General features: G+C 35.1%; 1 protein-coding gene across 13 annotated transcripts in view; it reads left to right on the top strand.

Annotated features, from left to right (window-relative positions):
- PCDH7 (protocadherin 7) overlaps positions 1-16,373 on the top strand; it is a 417,583-nt gene extending 401,210 nt beyond the window's left edge. For all 13 annotated transcript variants that reach the window (XM_072808228.1, XM_072808164.1, XM_072808160.1 and 10 more), the window contains one exon: positions 12,022-16,373. In XM_072808228.1, the coding sequence (XP_072664329.1) occupies positions 12,022-12,045 (24 nt within the window). In that variant the 3' untranslated portion in view covers positions 12,046-16,373. The remainder of the gene's footprint in view (positions 1-12,021) is intronic.
- The last annotated feature ends 4,221 nt before the right edge of the window (positions 16,374-20,594 follow it).

The raw sequence follows: 20,594 nt of genomic DNA, 5'->3' as shown, positions 1-20,594 counted from the left end.
TAAATGTCAGGAAGTCACAAAAGCTCCATAAATCTGATGAAACCCCTTTTAGGGTTGTGCCCTAGTACCTGCCTCTCCTTCTTCGATGTTATGCCAAGTGCTCTCTCTCTCTCTCCCCCCTCTCTCTGTCTCTCCCTTTCTGTCTTTCTGTTTTTGGGAATCACACCACCCAAATATAGAATGACTTAAAGTGTCTCTCAGGTAATGATCCCAGAGACAGCTAGCACTGTGGGATGGAGCAAGAGGAAGTGATCATTCAAAAAAAGTGAGTTCTTAGTACTTTCCTGGACAAAGAAGAAATGGGATTTCGTTGAGTAGATGCTCAAAATTTAGGTAAACGTGAGTCAGCAAAAACTTTGCAAATCAAAAATCTTCCGTTCTATTTCCTTTTGTGGGTGAGATATGGCTGGAAAGGGTCAAATACATCAATCCTACACTGTCCTTACTCTAGCCAGAAAATAGGTGGGAGTGTATATTAAGTTCTTCTTGAAACTGTAACCAGGTACTACAAATTGAGTGTCTTAGAAAAACAAAGAAATATCCTCTTACAGTTCTGTAGGTCAGAGGTTTGACAGTGGGTCTTCACGAGCTAAAATCAGTCTCAAGAGGGTTACATTCCTTTCTGGAGGCTGGAGGGAGAATCTGTTACCTCGCCTTTTCAAGGTTCTAAAGCTTGCTCACATTCCTTGGTTTGTATCCTAACTCCCTAAAATCCCCCTGTTTAAAATATTGGCAACCTCAAAGCCATCTGAAACCTTAATTCCCCTACCCTCCTGTAAGCTAATGCTTTCACGTCATTATGATAACATGGGGATTATGATGTAGAGTTCTTGGAGGGAGCCTTTGCTCTGCCCACCACAGAGAGCTATGCAGGGTGGCTCTTCCAGTGTCACACCGAGCATTAGAAGTGCCTCTGAATCCTCGAATAGTGGATTCAAAGCTATAGTGCAGATAGGGGAGGCTCTCCAGGGCTTGCCTTTCTGCCAATCACAGGCTCCAGGGGGAGGTTCAACAGTGAGACTTTGCCACTCTTCAAGAAAGAGGAAGTAAATAAAGGAAAACATTTCAATGAGCAGCAAAAATCAATGAAGCAAACTGATCTAGTGTTACTCCATTGATTCCCTGCTCTTTGAGTCCTGTTTGCTAATCATCAGAGAACATTTTCTTCCTCCTCTTGCCTTTTATTTACCTGCTCTGCACTTTCAGGCTGTTCAACCCTCTTTTGGTCCTAATTGTGATTGCCAAATTTAGATTCAACTGATCAACTTATTGACCAGAGTAAGGAGCCAGCATTCCAGCTGTTTTAAAACTCTCCCCATAAATGGTTTTTCAGCTCCTGCTAAAAGCTTTCAGAACCTCATCTCTCAATAGTACGGCGAAACAAAGTTTTTTGTGAAAACTTCCTTAGTAAGGAACACAAAGGAGGACCTTTTGGTCTTTGTCCCAAAGCACAGTAACTAATGAGATTCTGTTACAACAGAGCTGTTATTAAAGAAGTACTTCCAATCGGACGAGCTTTTCTGTCTGACTTGTGAAATATTTCAATAAGTAATCCTAAGCACAGAGTTTGAGAATACATTTGGAAATGGCCATATCATTAGAATAATTGCATAGTTCCTCAAGGTTACTACATTGAGGAAGAAAAATGCATGGGTACTATGGTTTTGTGCCACATTAAAAAAATTAATTATATTGCTCCAGTAAATTTAAATTGCTACAATTTGCCCCTGTGCCAAAAGTAATCACATTACATTATAGTTTTACTTCATACATGATTTGAGCTTTAATATAGTTTATTTTAGACTTCTCAAAAAAATAAGACAAAAAAATACTCAGAAATATCTTCTATTTCATTATAGCCACTATCGTGATGCTCTTCTAACTTAAGACATTACCACATACTGAGTTAATTTGTTTTAATATATACCATACTTGCATTAAGTATTTAAATATTTAGTGCCAGCTCCTTATTGCAGGAATTATTTGTTAATTTCTCACTTACTTACAAAAAATGCTTGTTGTGGTTCATGTTGGATGAAAGTTTGAGAAAATTATATCCCTTAGTGGACTTTTTCAATTTTTTAAAATTTCTTTATTTATATAGAATTATGTGGGGAAGCAAAGATAAAATGAACACTGCCTTTAAGAACACAATCTAAGGGTGATATTTGAATAGTTACTAGAGCTTTATATACTATTTTTAGAATAAAAATACATTCCTAAAGACAGTATTAATATTTATTGTAGAATATCCTCTACAACTTAAAAATATATATATTTAATTTACTTATTCATGAGAGACACACAGAGACAGGCAGAGACACAGGCAGGGGGAGAAGCAGGCTCCCTGCAGGGAGCCTGATGTGGGACTCATCCCAGGACCCCGGGATCATGCCCTGAGTCGACAGCAGATGCTCAACCTTAAGCCACTCAAGCGTACCAGATTCTACAACTTTATGGTTAATTATGAAAACCGAAGACTTTAGACCAGAAAATGGAAAATGACTCTAAGTTGATGCTTGCAACTCTTTCTCTTGTTACTCACGTCACACTTTACAATAAAACCAATATAAAGTGGCTAACACTTTTCATTAACTTGAAAAAAAAGAAAACTCATCTGGATCATTATTGCTTTTGTATAAATTTTCTTTTTTTTTTTAATTTTTATTTATTTATGATAGTCACAGAGAGAGAGAGAGAGGCTCAGAGACAGAGGCAGAGGGAGAAGCAGGCTCCATGCACCGGGAGCCCGATGTGGGACTCGATCCCGGGTCTCCAGGATCGCGCCCTGGGCCAAAGGCAGGCGCTAAACCGCTGCGCCTCCCAGGGATCCCTATAAATTTTCATAATAAGAATTCACTTCCCATCTTCTGGTAAGTGAATGAGGATCTGGTGGCTGGCAATCCAAGAGACCGATTTGAAGCAAACTTTGAATAAAGATTTTAGGAAAGGACACATTTTCCAACCGGTGATCAGCAATCACTTAAATCCAGCCCCAAAATTACTTTACTCTGTATATAAAGCCTTATAAATTATTGAAGCTTTTAGATTTGAACATTTTCACAACCAACCTAAAATATTAACGTATTAACATAATCAAACCTCAATTATTTTCCTTATTTCTAAATGTTTCATTATTTGTTTTTGTTTTAAATGTTTCTGTCAGGTTGGAATGGTAATTTATTTACTGTCTATAATTTTTATTTTTTGAAGACGCATGTCACATTGTTAAATATATCTCAACTCTTGGCTGAACTCAAAGGGGGAAAAAAGTCAAGTATAAAAATAGATCCTCTCTCTCCCACCCACCAGGAGGCTGGCAGTAGACTGTGACTCTAACTCAGGTATCTTGAACCTCACTGAAACTTTATGCAATTCTGGGGGGTACATTTCTACATTTATGGAAGGAGGTAATATTCCTAGTTTTCATCTGATTATTGAAGCCTATGACACCCAAAGTAAATAATTTCTAATATACGAAAATCCAAGAGACTAGAAGAAAAATTATGAAACATAGGATTTTTGCAGTGGAAGATAAGCAATAAATGGCTGAAAAACTAAAATTGGGTTTCAGTGGAATAATCAATTGCTACTTTGTGAAATAAATGCCCTTAATCTTTTCCTGGGTTTTATGAACTCTTTTGATCAATATTGGGACATCTCATTTCCAGCCTTTTCCTTCCTGTCTTTCCACTCTGCTCCCTAACACTCCCTTAAACTCTACCACCTCCAATTTTCACGTGTGAAGAGAGAAATCAAAGTGAAACTACATCTCTGATGTGCATAAATTGATCACTCCGAAGCAGTGACCATACATTTTTCTGCTGTAGTGCGGTTTTCATGTGCCAACCAGCAGATTCATGTTTGAGTTGATTCAGCAAGACTGCTTGAAACATGGCATGCACAGTCTTCACCGTAGATGATAATGCCACATTCAGAATGACAGTGGTCTAAGCCGCAGGGCAGTAAATGCTTCTTGAGCTACATTCAATCGCTGTTTAACTGAGTTTAGCCTAATACGGGGAAAAGTTGCTGATGCTTTCAAACATGTTTAAACATTTTAATATTGTCTTGGCATGCCAGCTTAAACTGGAACACTCCTAGGTATAAAATGCAGTGAAATCCTGTAATTGCAGACCCAAAATTCCCAGAGCTTTCTATAGTAGCCCTCAGCTTGAACTTGTTAATTAAATGTGCTTACATCTCTGAAAATGTTCTTTGGCAGAGTTATACTTTCAGCAATATTGGTCAGTTGGTTACTCATGATAAGAAAACATAAAGGAAGTAACGTATATTATTCCCAGACTTCAGGCTACTTACAGCAGATAATATAATAAATCTATGATCATTATCTCAGAGATTCATCATTGCATTGATGAACTCTCTCCCCCCACAGAGAAACAAAAACAAACAAATAAACATAATTTTGGTGCTTCAAACAACAAAGATTTATTTCTTTGGATTGGCTCACATTTCTGCGGATTGGCAGCGTGGTTCTCCTGCTCATGAGGCTGCATTTGCCTGGAGAATGAATAGAGCTTACCTGGGGATAGGTTCTGCTGAGACAGCCGAGTTTTTTTTTTTTTTTTTTTTTTTTTTTTCAAATTTCATCTTCAAAGAAGCTAGATTGTGGTTTCTCTTGGGGTAGAGATGGCCAAGTTCCAAGGACAAATGCAAAGAAAGTTGCTGGACTTCTTGAAACCTGGTGTGGAAATAGCTCATTATTACTTCTGTCACATTCTAATCATCAAAACTGGCCCATCTTCAAGAGGAACAGAGATGGAATCTACATCACATAGGGACAGTGATGTCACATTCCAAAGGAGTGTGAATAAGGAGATTGGAGGAATTTCTGGTCTTGAATCACAATTTGACACAATCATGTGCATACATCATGAAATCTGCAGAGCTCATTTGCTGAATGACTTTCTGTTTCATTATTTCCAATGTATGAAGGGTATGCTGAATTTTAGATGTTTACGCTATTATTTGTTGTTTTTCTTTATTTTAACCTCTTAGTCTTAGATTAGTTTATTGCTAATTTTTGGCTTATCTTAAAAATGGAGGTCTTTCTTATTTTGTGACCCATGCAAGCAAAGCAAGGTAGCAAGCTCACAACCAGTATTTTAGGAGTAAATCTCTTTCAAAAGAAAACAATTCATTGTGAGGTTGATCTGTTCAGGTTGTAAAGATAACTGCAAATAATAGAGCATTTCCTCTTTAGTTTTGAACAACCATAATGACGCATTTTGATTACATCTTCCCTTTTTTTTTTAATAATAAATTTATTTTTTACTGGTGTTCAATTGCCAACATACAGAATAACACCCAGTGCTCATCCCGTCAAGTGCCCCCCTCAGTGCATCTTCCCTAAAAAAGTATTAATAAATAAGTACCTGACATTGAATATACATGATATAACAACCTGTGTATTTTCCTAAGTAAATGGTAACTCTGGGATACTGCAGTCTGTCAGCATAAAGCTGTTAGTACTACTGAAAAGTAACTCAGAATTCACACTGTTTTGGCTGATGTTCAGTATTAATTCCATAATAACGTATCTGAAAACCTTTTAGCCAAATATGTCTCAAAATTCCGAGTCCTCCATATGTTAAAAAAGGCAATATCATGCATGTATCATACATTGTTTTAAAAAATCTAAGATTCTGAAGTGCCCTTGATGAAACACGCTATTTCTACAGTAAAACATAAATATTTACGCTACATGAGATAAAGATGACGAGCAGTTTTGTATTGAATGCCAGGGATATAAATTCATGGAAAAAAAAAAAAACACTTTGGTTTTCAAAGCTTTTTTGATGACCCAGTTGTGGGTGGGGAATGGCATACCTGAAGTAGCTAATATTTATTGAGGGCTATTGTGTGTCTAGAATCTTTACAAATACTTTACCTGCATGAACACACTTAATCCTTACAATAATCCTAAGAAGCTAATTTATTCTCATACCTCTTATACAGATGAGGTAATTTAAATCAATCAAGTAACTCATTCACAATTATATACCCACTAAAGTGACAAAATTAGGATTTGAAACCAAGAAGCCTAGCTCTTGAGCTTATTTCCCTAAATAATACACATTTCACTTATAGAAGACTTCAGGGGTAAAATAAATATGTATATCTACCTCCTTAAATATCTTCAGGGGCTATGGCCTACTGTTTACCAAACATCTATAGCATATCATAATAAGTATTATTTATATATTAATTCTTTTATCCCTTACAATGTAATCCTTACCTCCGTATGACGTATAAGGGAGTAGGGATTGTTATCTCACATAGGAGGATCTTGAGGCTCAGAGAAATTATATCCAAAGTCATAGAGCTTGTATAGGATGTACCCAGAATCACACTCAACAACGTTGAGACCTCAAATCTCCTCTTTTCACAAAGTCACTGTCTCATCAGGACTTGCTTAGGAGTGGCATTGGTAAGACTCAAGTTAGGGCTGGGTGCATGCGCCATTCTTATGTCCTTTTCTAATTTAGTTGAGTCAAGTGATTTTAGAAATATTGAGCCCTTTCCTGGAGCCCTAGGTGACACTTACATAACTATAAATCTTCCCATCTTCCAAAGAGTAATCAAATACTTAAAGGATTGCAAACTGCTTGTTTGCATCAGTGATTCCTACTTTCTCTATTATCTGTTATGTGCTTGCCTTTCTAGTTTTTCCAACTTCCCCAAACAGGCAAAAAGGCAGGGATCTTTAGGTTATTTACATAAAAAAAAAAAAAAAAGTCTAAAACACCTTTTGGATTTCATCCCCTTACACCAGTCTTTATTTGCTTCAGTAACAATTTTCCAGTAAAGGGTTTATTTAATTATTTGCTCTTAGTTATATTAGATAAAGCAAAAGTAAAACATTTTCTGACAGCTATTTTAAAATAAAGCACTTTAATCACTTGAGTAAAAAAGATATTTTCATTTGGATTAAGAAAGTAAAGGTAAAGTTAAGATATTTGTTGGAAAACCATTGCCAATTGTCTTTCTTTTTTCTTGTTAATCCTTTTGTAAACCCTTTTTCATTGTCCACCAAATTACACCATAGTTTAGGCTTGCCTTTAGGAAAATAAATCTTCATATTACAGAAAGTCAAGACATGCAAAGAGAAGACTAAATACTTTAAAAAGAAGGAAAAGCACAAGGTACCTGTATGTGTTGTTTTTTTTTTTTTTTTCTCTCCAAAAGGAGAGAATAACACAATTTTTCACTGTAGAATTTTCTCAAGTAATGTTAAAAATATCCTATTGCTTGGGATGCCTGGGTGGCTCAGCAGTTGAGTGTTTGCCTTTGGCTCAGGGTGTGATCCCAGGGTCTGGGATTGAGTCTCACATCAGGCTCCTTGCACGGAGCCTGCTTCTCCCTATGTCTCTGCTTCTCTGTCTTTCTGTGTCTCTCATGAATAAATAAATGAAATCTTCAAAAAAAAAAATCCCATTGTTTGCATGTAAAGAACAAATTGTGTGACCATCTACACATTGACCAATTACTCATTTATCACATGGCCAGAGAATAAAGTAATTCTTATGTTAAACAAATATGCAAACTATGCATATAGCATGACATATCTGAGCTTTAAAAAAAACTCATTGGAAATATTTTAAAACTAAATGCAACATTTTCAAGCCTTCTCTTAAGGGATGAAAATAACCTTGCATCTTCAGCCCCCAGGCACGGGCCTGGAGTAGAGTGGGTGTCCAGGATTCCGGCAGAATGGGTAACTCAGCATGTGAGAATCCTTCCTGGTGCAGAGCTGTCTTTTCAAAAGTCTCAACCATTCAGTTCTCTTCTGTAATAAAGATGTCTGTAACGGTTTCTGAAATGTATAGGACAGCTTCTGGAGACACGAAATGCCTGCATAAACCTAAGCTTTCCTTGTTACTTCTGATGATTTCACATATTGTCTGTCTGTCACCTCTTGTTGAAGTTACTGCACCAGCATCTTCTGCAACCAACTCATCCACCGAGCCCAGTTAGGACAAATAACACTTTTCAGAGAAAGAGCTGGAATTCTTGAATCTGTTATCATTTCCTACGCGTTAGAAAATGTAAGGAGGTTACACCATTGCTGGCATTAAGTGGTAAAAATTTGTGATTTTGGCAGCATCTATCCACTGTGCTGCTCAGACACTTTTTTTTTTCTTCCTTTGGTAATTCTACTCTTTCTTATGGCCTTGGGTAGCAGCAATTGACCTCTAACCACTCAGCTGTTACATTTTAAGAAGGAGCATTGTAGTGTTATGAGAAACACTAAAGTGAAAGTCAAAACACTTACTCTTTGGCCTCAGCTCTCCCGCAGGCTGGACCCCCCATGGCTGCCATCCTCCTTTCTCTTTGGCTGAGATGATAAGTAAAAGCAATGAGTGTGGGAAAGTACTTTCTTGTTATATAAATTGTTCTAAAATAGTTTGCCATTATGATGGCTTAAGACTGTTTTTTCAAAAGGAAACTAACTCTATGTATAAGAAAGGACTTTACTCTCCAAACAGATGTAATGGGTCTAGTAAATAGCAAAACTAGAACTCTCCAAGTAATGCTAAAGGAGCCATAGGGTCTAATGAATACCATTTCTACATCCAGTCTTCTCAAGCTGTGATGTTATTAAGCAGGGAGGTATGCAGGAGGGCTCAAAGGAACTGATTTTATTGTGGAAAATGCTGATAGAGAACACCACCATATTTTGATATAGAGTATTTCACTTTTTATTGATTTACTCAATGCCAACTGACAAGAAGCATTGAGTAAATCTTCTTCACTCAGGTCCAAATTTAAAGAAATAGTACTAAACTAAAGCATGAAATAATGTTCTTTGATATCAAGACCATATCTTCAGTGAAAGACTGAAAGACTACGAAGGGTTACTAGTTGATCCCAGGGTCTGGAATTGCTCTATAATTCCACCAAATAAGACATATAAAGAGGGTTTTTTGTTGTTGTTTTTGTTTGTTTGTTTGTTTTTTTATGAAAGGGAGAAAGTAGTGTCTTTGATGATTCTTTAAGACCCTTTATAACTTTTGTGTTAAAAAATAGACTTGCATAATTAAAATAAGAAAATTTAGAACACAGAAAAATACTATTCCACTCATGCCTTCCCTTAATAAATTGCATCATAATACAAATTGCATTTGTTAATCATTGGCATTTCTTTTGAGGATTCATTTGAGTCATCAAGATTGGAAGTTTTGATTGCTCGTGATGAATCTCTTATAGCCTTTCTTGATTATTTTCTAAATCTGATGACAAACACTGCAACATGTCTAAGCCAATTAGGCTTGTCAACTTCCACTGTGGTCCCCAATCAAGTGTTTGACTTTGGAAATGATGGGAGATCCTTATTAAAAGTCATGCTTCTTGGATAGAGACGTGGCAGCCAACATGTGGCTGATGGCAGAGAAGACAAGTTGTCTTTTGTTAAAAGCAGTAAGAGGAAACCGATTTTAGCAGGAGATAATCTAGACTATGAAGTAAGGGCTGAGGGAAGAAATTGAAGAGTCTCTCACTTCTAGCTGATGAGAAATTGAATCAATCTAAAGAAATATAATCTCTCATGAGCTACACAGAGTTCAGGTACACAAGTAAAACAACAGGTAAGAAGAGTTGTTTGCATATCACACAGTTCTCTGAGCTGTCTCTAGATGCATCTCAAACAAAGGAAAGACAAAATGCTACACATTTGAAACTGGAAACACAAATTAATCCCTGAAAATCAGGGAATTTGTAAGTCACTGTGTACGTGAACTGACACATTGTGTGAGCCTTGAGTAAACTCAGATGATTGGAGAACATTCTGGATCATTTCTGCAGGGAATGACAACCGCATTCAAAGGGATCTTTCCTATTTTGATACCTTTAGTCCTGATTATTTCTTTGTGTCTTTGATAAGCACTATCACATGAGAAAAAAAAAACAAAAAAAGTTTGAACTTGTTAAAGCAATGGGGGAAAAAAAAGGAATATTTGGAGTAAATAGGTCTGATCTTGCACTTTGCATTTCTATAAGGGTTTTTCCTGTTCAAGGCATTTAGGTCAGTTTCAAATAAGTGAGTATCCCTAGATAGAAAATATTCCCAAAAGAACTCACATTCTGCTCATTTAGACTAACCAGATTACAAAAATCATTCATAAAATCTGCCAATAGTTTGATTTTTTAAATGCATCTAAAATATGTGTTGGAAAACACAAAGGGAATTTGGCATAAAAAATGAATAAAAAGTGCCTTTTTTCTTTTGATGATAAAATAGATAAGGTCTTCCCACTTAGAAGTCAGATAGCAGCACAACACGTGCACTACAATAAATAATTATCTTTGCATTTTACCTTTGGGCAAAAGAAGTCATTCTAGATTTCCTATGAAGTACACTGGCATTTCCTCACTGTACTCTCCGCTCACTGCATACAAATCTCAGGCCATGGTGGTTCAAAAATCAATGGGCTGACAAATATCAATATTTCAGTTATCCATCACGGCAGGAAAAAATGGTATGCGTTGGACTGCCTTAATTTAGGAGATTTGGTAGAGAAAAACTCCTGAAATAGCCTATACAAATGATAACCAAAATAGGAATGTTATGTTAAAGTACAGAGGAAAGTGTGTTAAGACAAAAGCAGAGTGTATAAATATTTGAGGGATAATTTAAATAACCCCTTCTTGTGTTTTAATCCAAATCTACCCAGGATTATGTATAGACAAATCTCACTGATTACGTCATTGTGACTTTATTTACAGAAGTTAAAATTTGTCAGTCTTTTACATCCAAAGCCTTATAAAAAAAAATATATATATATATATATATATTTATATATATGCCATACGATGTAAATTGGAGCACAGTTATATTATGTTCTTCTGTTTGGCAATAAAATAGACTACAAAACATATTAAATAAAACCCCAGAGGTTATTCTCTCTCTCTCTTTTTCAAATAAAAACAAAGTCTGTTAAAAAAAAAATTGTAGTAGCAAGAAAATACATACCTCTTCTCCAAAGACAGATGCATATTAACGATTTTACTTACATATACAGGTAATTCTTAATTTTCATCTGTTATCCTGATTCCTAAGCACTCTCTAAATATGACTTAGCTTCATAGTAACAGAAGATATTTCCCATTCCACTAGGCACCAACATTAATTAGGACTACATGCTATTTCATCAAAACTTTAGGAGCTTGACTGCATTTACCCAATACATTGCATTTCACATAATATTCCTATTCAGCGAACATGTTGGCAAGTATATTTCTATGCGAACATTTAAGGGATTATTCTACAGCACATATTAGGTCATTTGACATGTGGGTGGGAGGTGGGTGTGGGCTAGGGTGGGGTACGTGATGATATTGCTAGTATGTTCACGCCCATAACCTATTTGTACTTTGCTTTTTTTACTTTTTTACCACATGACGTGCTGTCAATTTAGATTCTACTTCTGAGTCACCCTGATGTTTTAGAATGTATTTTAAATATAAGGTTTTGCATATTTGCATTCCATGAATAATGTATAAGCAGGAAGGAATCCAATTGGCAAAAGTACACGATTTCTGGGATAATTTATAAATACAGAAAATTATCTATTTGGATTTAATAACTTTTCTTATGCATGTGGAAAAATTTATACCCAGACAAATATACATATGCGCTTTATTTCTACTTGAGAATAGACACACGTCCCTGTCCTGTAACAAATGCATATGTACCTGTCTTCTACATGCTTAAGTGTATTCATTTGTTCATTCCTCTCTTTCCACAATATTTGATGTTTTTGCAAAACCTTATCTTTATAGAATATGAAATAAGAAAAAGTTCTATGGGCATGATGAACTTTGGGGTGTTGATAAAAGGAAAATAATATGATAAATTTTATATTATATTATATTTTATATATATATATATATATATATATATATATATATATATATATCCCCTCCTTCCAATTTCAGAAAAATCAGGACAGCCTGTTGCAGAATGTCCAACTTTAACATCTCCTTCTCCTTGAATTTCAGATTCAAGACCTCTTCCAGATGTAGCCCTGACTGGGAAGTGTACCCGTGAGTGTGATGAATATGGCCACTCAGACTCCTGCTGGATGCCAGTCCGCACTTCTCCAGAGAGGAAGAAGAGCCAGCCCAAACTCTCCACTTTCATGCCTGTTGATGAACGAGGAAGCCAGGAAAAGCTGGCCAATGGCGAGGCTGCCATCATGGGTGACCGCAACAGAAACCTCCTGAACAAAAAGTTGACCTCGTCCTATGAGACCTTCAGTGCAGCTAGTTTCAGCAAAAATGAGGAAGCCAACCCTGAGGATATTCCCCTTACAAAAACGGGGGAATACAAGCCATCTCCTGTCAATACTCTCACTAGAAGAGAAGTTTACCTGTAGGCTATAAAGAAGAACAGCAAAGTTCTTTTCATGTATGAGGAGAATAAGGGGCAAAAAACCTTACAAAGAAAAACCGTTTAATCAAAAGAGGGGGCTACCAAAGAGACAAAGCTTTGCCTGCCACTTCTGCCTCCAGATCAGGCCTTTAGTGATACTGTTAGCCTGATTGTAATGTACAATGTAGAAACCATCCTTGTTACTTGCATGTTGAACCCCCTCACTGATTATTCCCGACACCCGCTATCCCTCTTCCCCATCCCCTTCCAAGGAGAAAAAAAAAAAAAAAAAAAAAAAGATGGTTGCAAGTTTCTTTCATGGTAACAAGCCTGATTAGCAGAACACAACACACTCTCATTATCCCTAAGCTGAAGCATGATTTAGTCACTTTGATTTCTTTCGAATGCCATCCGGCTGGTTAAAAAAACCCACAAACCCCCCTCCAAAAAAAGCCAGATCAGGTAAATGTATTTCAGATATACCATCAGAATATGATTAATCACCATGAAAGGCAATCTCCCCCCAAAATGATAGAGTCCCTGTAAAGGTACAGTTCTTATTAAGGGGGACTCTATAAGAAGAATATTGAGACTCTCACAGCTTTAATATTCTAGCAAAGACTGCCAGCTGGACAATACCCAGTTGGAGATTGCTGTCCCAAATTGGCATACATTGTTCTTTTCAAGACAGGGGTATCAACTTCAATCCCATACATTCATCCAATATTCTTAGTATACACAAAATCTTGACCACATGTATCAATTACACAAATTATAACTTGTAAAAATTATATATATATATTTTCAGAACAGCACCGCTGTTACCAACTAACTGGAACAATTGTGTCATTAAAAGGCCAAAGATCACACCGCAGATCAGGGAAATCATGAAGCAAATTTGGTCTTGACGTGGAAATCCATTAAGTAACAGAAGCAACTGAACCCACGCACACACAGAAATACACAAACACTAGCTTATTTTACATTGTATCTATACCCGAAAACCTGCATTCTCTTTTAAAATGGATTTTCTTTGAAAGCTCAGAAAATGAAAAACTAAAGTGATGTATTTTTGGTATTATAGTAGGCAATTAGTTGAGGTTCAAGTTTAGTTTCAAAAAAATATTATCAGGGAAGATTCTACTCGTAAAAATCATATTTGTGGGAACGTAGGGAAAGAAGTGTATGTTGGCATACCGTCTTTTAAGTTACGATCACTATTATCATCTTAGAATTCAGGTTATGCTTGCTGGTCTTATGATTTACATTTCAAATTACCAATTGTATTTATGTGTCTAACGCACCCTTCTGTATAACACAAGTGCATTAATTCTGAATGCTGTGCAATATAGCACTACTTCAAGACTCACAACATTGAAACAAGGTGACATCCTAATTGATCAGTCACCTATGTGATTTTGAACATTATTTAATATGTCTTAAAAACGAATCCAGATGGAACATGAAAGAAATGAGTTCTGGGTAGTGATATGTCTCCTTGTATGTACATCTCAAAGTGGGAAAATATGCAGTTTTTTCAGTGTAAAAAAAAAACCAGAATATGCAGATCTTGGGTCATTTGTTCTATACAGGATGATTTTACATAATTGGAAACTGAGCTGGGACATTCAGACAAAAGTGACAATCCAGGGACAGAATAGGGGATAACAGGGGAAAAGAGCAAATGTTCCCAACACTGAATGTTTGCAACCTGGTTAAGACATAGCCTGATGGCTCTCTAGCAAACTGTAGAAATAATGTAGCTTTGGATAGTTTTATTCTTTACAGAATTTCTTAGACTATAAGGTGAAGCAGCCTGGACAAGAGGTTGTAAACTCACTGTAGGTCAACAAAATGTTTATCTTTGAAAACCACTTCTCTGTTTGGTGGGCTACTCTTTCGGGGTCATTTCCTTCTGCTCTTTCTTAAATGGAGTTTTCATTTTGATGTTAGTTTACGTAGAATAGTTAGGATGAAAGAAGATATGTAATTGAAACGAAAACATTGGACTAAAATATCAATAATTGAACATGGTTATGTTTGATTATTATTTACACGATGGAAAGATGCAATTCTAGTACTTTGTTAGGAAACTGCATTAAAGCAGTTCTGCCTTGTATAATCTGTAAGTACTTATTAAGACAAAATGCTTCTAAAGATACTTATGAAATGTATACATATTTTTTCTTGCACGTTACAAAGCAAATACTCAATTGCATAACACAGGTGTTCAAAAAACTTTTTTTAATGCATTTTTTTTCTTTCTTTCATGAGACACTTGAAACCATTAGATAGCTCATTTCACTCTATCTTAAAACCCTTCCGTTGTCTAGAAAGCTAATACGGGTCATACTGGACCTTCGGATTAATTGGATCCACATTCCCCAATGACGTTTGCACCACATTCAAGACAGCCATGTCATTGTCATTTAACTCGTGAGCCTCTCTTTAGAACTAAAATGGGTGTGAAAGAATAAAATTCAGTGTACTGTAAGTATTCTCAGTAATTCTAGTAGAATTAGCTCTCATAACATGTTTATTATATAATGAGCTGGCATGACACAGAAATATATTTTGTGTTTGTATGACTTTTATTTTGAATAGGCTAAATCTGGTGCCACTCCATATATAGAGTGCTTTTGAAAAAAATCAATAAAAAGAAACAAAAAAAAAAATAAATGAGTGAATGCAAAACAAGCAACTGTGCCTTTTATACCTGTTGTTATGGTAAAAAAAAACGGTTGTTGGGTTTGGACAATGAGGGAAAATGGGCTATTCCCAACTTTTTTGATCCTGTATATTTATCCATGTTTATTTTCTGAAGATAATAAATAATATATTAAAAATTTGCCTTCTGACAAACTCAGATAATGGACCAGTCTTAAATATCGTTCATTCATAAAACAAAACTAAGGCATTAACATGGGCTGCTGAATTCTGACGAGAAGGCTAAAGCATTTATTGTAATAGTAGCACAGAGAGAGATTATCAGGGGTGAAATCAGTCCATTTTGCAAGGTCAAATATTGATTTCGAATTTCTATTCTTTCTTTCTTCTTCGTTGTTATTTTTCCTTTAGCTGCTGTTTCATTTTGGTTGTACAGTATATAAACCATACTTGTTTTCTGTACACAAGACTCTCAAGTGAACTTTGCATGCATTATACATTAGGGCACATTTATAAATTAATGAGTAACTATATAAATTTATGTGTATTAAAATTTATGTGTACGTCTGTAGCTTCAGTCTAAAATCTAATGCTCATTCGGAACCTCCAGATATCACTTCTGTATGGTTTCTGACTGGCCTGCTGCCTGAGTTTCAGAAAACAAGGGAGGCATTATTTTTATGGGAAGAGAAACTAAGATGGTACTGAAGATGTCTGGCTGAAAGGCTACCCTAGGAAGCTCTCTTATAGGAAAATAAAATAGCACACAGACCAGAAGAAACCGCCAAGAATCAAGCCATCCTAAACACAGGCCTGAGAAAGCTGAAGACCCAAGTAGTTTTAGTTTTACTGTATCCATGATAAATATGCAATGTGTCCTTGGGAGGGGGGGGACAGTGGAGATGATCAAGAATATTCTAAAGCTGGTCAGTTGTGACTGAGGCAGAGGTAGATACAACATCTGGAGGAAGGCCTCATTCTTTTAGCTACCTAGGGTTTACTTTCAGACAACTTTTCCTACATTTTAAGCACTTGCATTCAATGTGGTACGATCTGATCTGTTTGTAATGTTAATCATTGACTATTGTTCTGCTACTTGGATGTTGATAGTGAAGCAGAGAACAATTTATCATCGTTTATTATGAGTCACTATGCACGCAACTATGCTAAACATGGCGAAATGTATTAAACACTCGTCCAACTATTTATGAAATACTTTACATAATTTAATTTGCTTTTGTACAGTTTTATGTAAATAAATTGCTTGTCATTTTTGTCTCTGCAAATTAAAATATAACATGGTCAAATGGTTTCACACTTGTAAGCGTACTTCTCTGTTGACAGGTAATTCAGTTTTGATTGGACGAGAAGTGAATGGATGCATGTACCAGTTTGATTTAAAATCCTTTGATTTCTGCTAAATTAAGATGGAGTAGAGAAGATAATGCTGCAGCAATTGTTGATTTAGAGGACACCGTGCATAGCTGTCATCTTACTTTGCTTTTTAACAAAATAGAACTTGGATACTTCAGTTTCATCAAAATAATTCCTAAGATAGTTACCTAGCTGGCTTTTACATGTTAAGTGGGCAGTAGAAGAACTTCTCATCGTTAATATAAAGATTGATTTATTCATGTGTTATCTAGAGAAATTTTACATTTCAGGCAAAACTAATTTAAGTCAAAATGTATCTCTGTTAAGAAAGTGTTTGTTTTTAATCTAAAATAGTGCTGAATACAGAAACATTAGAGACATAAAAAAGCCTTATATCATGTGAGATGTAGAGAAAAAATTTGAAGCAAAAAATAGAGTTTTTACCATACTCATTTTTTTCATTAGTTAAACTTTCTCCACTTTTTATATTTTTTCCATCAACCAACATATATATATATATATGCTTACTCTTTGTTATCAGATTATATCCATAATTGTAATGGCCATCTTCTTTATTTATTTAATCTTATCTATTCAAACAGGTCAATTATCTTCTTTTATACAACTCAGAGACTTAGAAAGAAAATACTTTCTACATGTACTAATAGATTCCGTGGAATTTTTGTCTCATCTCCCAACAGCACTGCTAACACCTACCTATGTGGGAAAATAGGCATTCTGAAGATCCTTGCATGGAAGTTTCTCTGTTTTTTCCTCTCCCTTGGATGAAAATCCAACATACTTTATATAGAATGGCATATTCTTTCTTAAAGATATCTTTGTAAATTGATTGTGGCTGGCAGCCTTCCTTCTCTGAAGAAGGAATTAAGAGTGAATTATGGTGAGAAAGTCTGCTGCAAGTTGTAATGAGGTGAACAAATGATATGTGCATTCATTTGGCTTTCTGCATTTCTAATGGTGAGAACCAAACATCAGTACTTAAGTCAGTGGAACAGTACATAAGATGAAATCACTATGTATTCTTGTTTTAAATTTTCTATTTAGATTTGACAAATATATATTTATCTCTACTCTAAAATTGCATTCTTAGGTTAAAAATATATTCTTTTAAAAACCTCAAACATGTAAAAACACAGTGATACATTTAGAAAGAAGGTAGACAGGAAGCAGGCCAACAAAAGTTGCACGCATTGCTTCCAAGACTTAGGTCTCATTATTCTACCAATTCTGATTCGTTGGAAGAATTTCATCGAATTACTTAGAAGCTTGACTTAGCACAACAGTACCTTACATTTATAGCACACATTATGGTTTACAAATGTTTTATAAGTTTCATCACAAAATTCCCGTAATACTTGCAATAGAAGGTGAAAAAAACTATTAGATGAGCCATGTATGAAGTATTTTACTTTTATTGAATTGTTCTCAGATTGAATAAAAACTGAACACAAAGTTCTGCCAATATTCACACTTTTCCCCTGCTAGCTAATGTACCAATCAAAACATTTTGCATGATTTAGCAGAGTGACAAGGGAAAGAATTCTCCTCATTTACCTGAATAAAATAGGCATCCGTAAGTGGGAATTTGGGGGATGGGGGGCACTAATTATGCAGATTGGCAGGTAATTATCTTCACTTGACATTGCACAACATACCCTGGCAGGAATTGTAATTTGTATGGGATTTCTGACAGCAAATGTAAATCTTGCCAACAGAACAACCTAACTTCTTCCTGCTGAAAACCCCTGGTCTAATCTATCAGGCCATGAGGTTCTGATTGGACATTGGCTGGACAAATAGTTTAGGTGTGAGAATTTGAATGACCACAATTGACAGTCAACACTATCAATATTGATTAGATAATCATAGAATTTCCAAATTTACATTGATTTCAGCAAGCTGATTTCACAAAGAAATTCATTTACTGAGTTTTTGTCTTGTCCTTTTTCTGTTTTTACATTTAAACTTTTTTGTGTGTCCCCATCTCAAAGCTCTTTGCTGTACTTTAAGTTATTTGCTCTGTGTTTTTCCCCTTTTGAAGTAAACCTAATATTCTCTGGAGGTGGTAGGATGTTAGGTAGCCAACCAAAGACTAGAGGATTTGAAACCCAATCAGCTTTATTTTAATGGAAATTTACAATATCACTACTTGAGCTCTTAGAAGGCAGAGTGAATAGGGACTGAACTTACATTTGTTTATTTTCTCTTATCTTTATCCCTACTCTAATACTTGTTTATAAACTGCATGGAGGAAGGTGATTAACAAAGATAATGTAAATTTTCCAAGCTGCAGGGAGTGAGGAAAGGATATGAATATAAAATGTGGAATACTAAACATTTATGTTCTTTTTTAACACTAACTTTATTTTTTCCTGTTGTGCGGTTGTTAAATGGAAATTTTATTCATTGGTTGAATTTAATATGTGTGACCCACACTGATATAATTTTGCCTATTTATTGAAACCCCTGTGGGAATATGTAGAAGATGCTTAATTGTTAATAAATGTAAAATTTGCCCCCAAACTCTCAGATGATGGTAAACAAAAATTATAGTTTACTTGTGACGTTCAGTTTTATTTTTTCCATTAAAAGTTATGATTCAAATGATCCATTACCAGAAAAGTCACAAGAAAGATACATGAGGTCAACAAATAAATGTCAGATATAATCTTAGAGATTAATACGGGCTTTGAAAAATAAAAATGTTAATCAATGCACCTAATTAAAAAAAAAAAAAAAGAGTTCACTAAAGAAGAACCTGAATAAGCAATCTAAAGATAGAGATAAAAACAAGATGTTTTATTTTGGTAATTTCATTGAAAGTACATTACAATATCCCAGACTTAGTAAAATTAGTAGTAACTTGATTGGATAATATCAGGGTTTTTTTCTAAGTGTGTTTTATAGAATATTATAAAGAACATTTTTATTGCAGTTTTATGGATTGTTATAAAAATTTAACTGTGTATTTAAACCATTTCATAATACCTTTATGGAAAGGAAGAGGGGGGAAAAACCTAGAAAAAAATAAGAAAATAAAATAAGAAGACGGCGAGGTCTTCTTAGTTTTAACACCTCCCTTTAAGAGAGAAACAATTATTTGAATGTTTTTCCAGACCATACAGTACCGCTGGAATATGATAGATTAGTATTTCTTAAACTGGAGTTTGTGATTCACTGACAGACGGTAGAGTTTTAGAGATCCAGGTATTCTATGATAATTTTTAAAGATTTGAGTTTTACCAAATGAGTCTAAATTATCTTTAGCATAAATAGTTTTCAGTGATAATTCTTAGCTGAAGCTGAATTTAATAATATGTTTACTTTGTAAGTCAGTATTTATCCATGTGTTGTGGGGACAATTATATTCTCTGGAGTTCAAAGGGATCTTTTTTCTTTTTCTTTACAGTGGTTGATATCTTACTCTGTTGTGAAAAATGCCAAATCAGAGATTTGGATAGGAAGCAAAGTATTAAACAACATGAATGGTTAGACTAGAAGTATAAACCTATACAAAGGTTGGCAAACTTTTTCTCTAAAGAGAAAAGGGAATATTTCTAAGAGAAAAAGGACTACTTCTAAGAGAAAAGAAATATTTTAGGTTTTGCAGTTTAAGAAGTAAAATCAGATATCATGTATGTATTTATATGATGAGAAAGAAAACACATTTCCAGTTTTTTAGTTTAATCATTTAAATGCATAAATATTATCCTTAACTGAGGAGATATACAAAAGCAAATGATGGGCTGGATATGACCAGTGAATTATAGTTTGCTGACCCTAATATATACAAAAAACTTCTTCAATTGATATTAATTTTTGAGAACCCATCACAAAAATTTCTCTTCTTGTTCCTTACTTATGTCCTCGTTTGACCAGGGCAGCACTTGTTCATGTCTTTGTCCAGTAAAGTCACTAATAATCACCCTCACTTTAGATTATGTGGTTACCCTAATTTTCAGGGTCATTTCTGTCCAATGACCAGCAATATAAAAATCTCATCCCTAGAATCACAAAAAGTAGACTTTGTAAGAGATGCAGGTGGATGTGCATAAAGTCCTCAGGCAACCTGAAAAGAGCTCATAATCTTCTCATTTCAGGAATAATCATCGTCCACTTCATAAAAAATTAAAAAGTG

This window comes from Canis lupus, chromosome 2, assembly GCF_048164855.1.
Source record: "Canis lupus baileyi chromosome 2, mCanLup2.hap1, whole genome shotgun sequence".
Lineage (NCBI taxonomy): Eukaryota > Metazoa > Chordata > Mammalia > Carnivora > Canidae > Canis > Canis lupus.
This window is presented reverse-complemented; position numbering and strand designations above follow the sequence as displayed.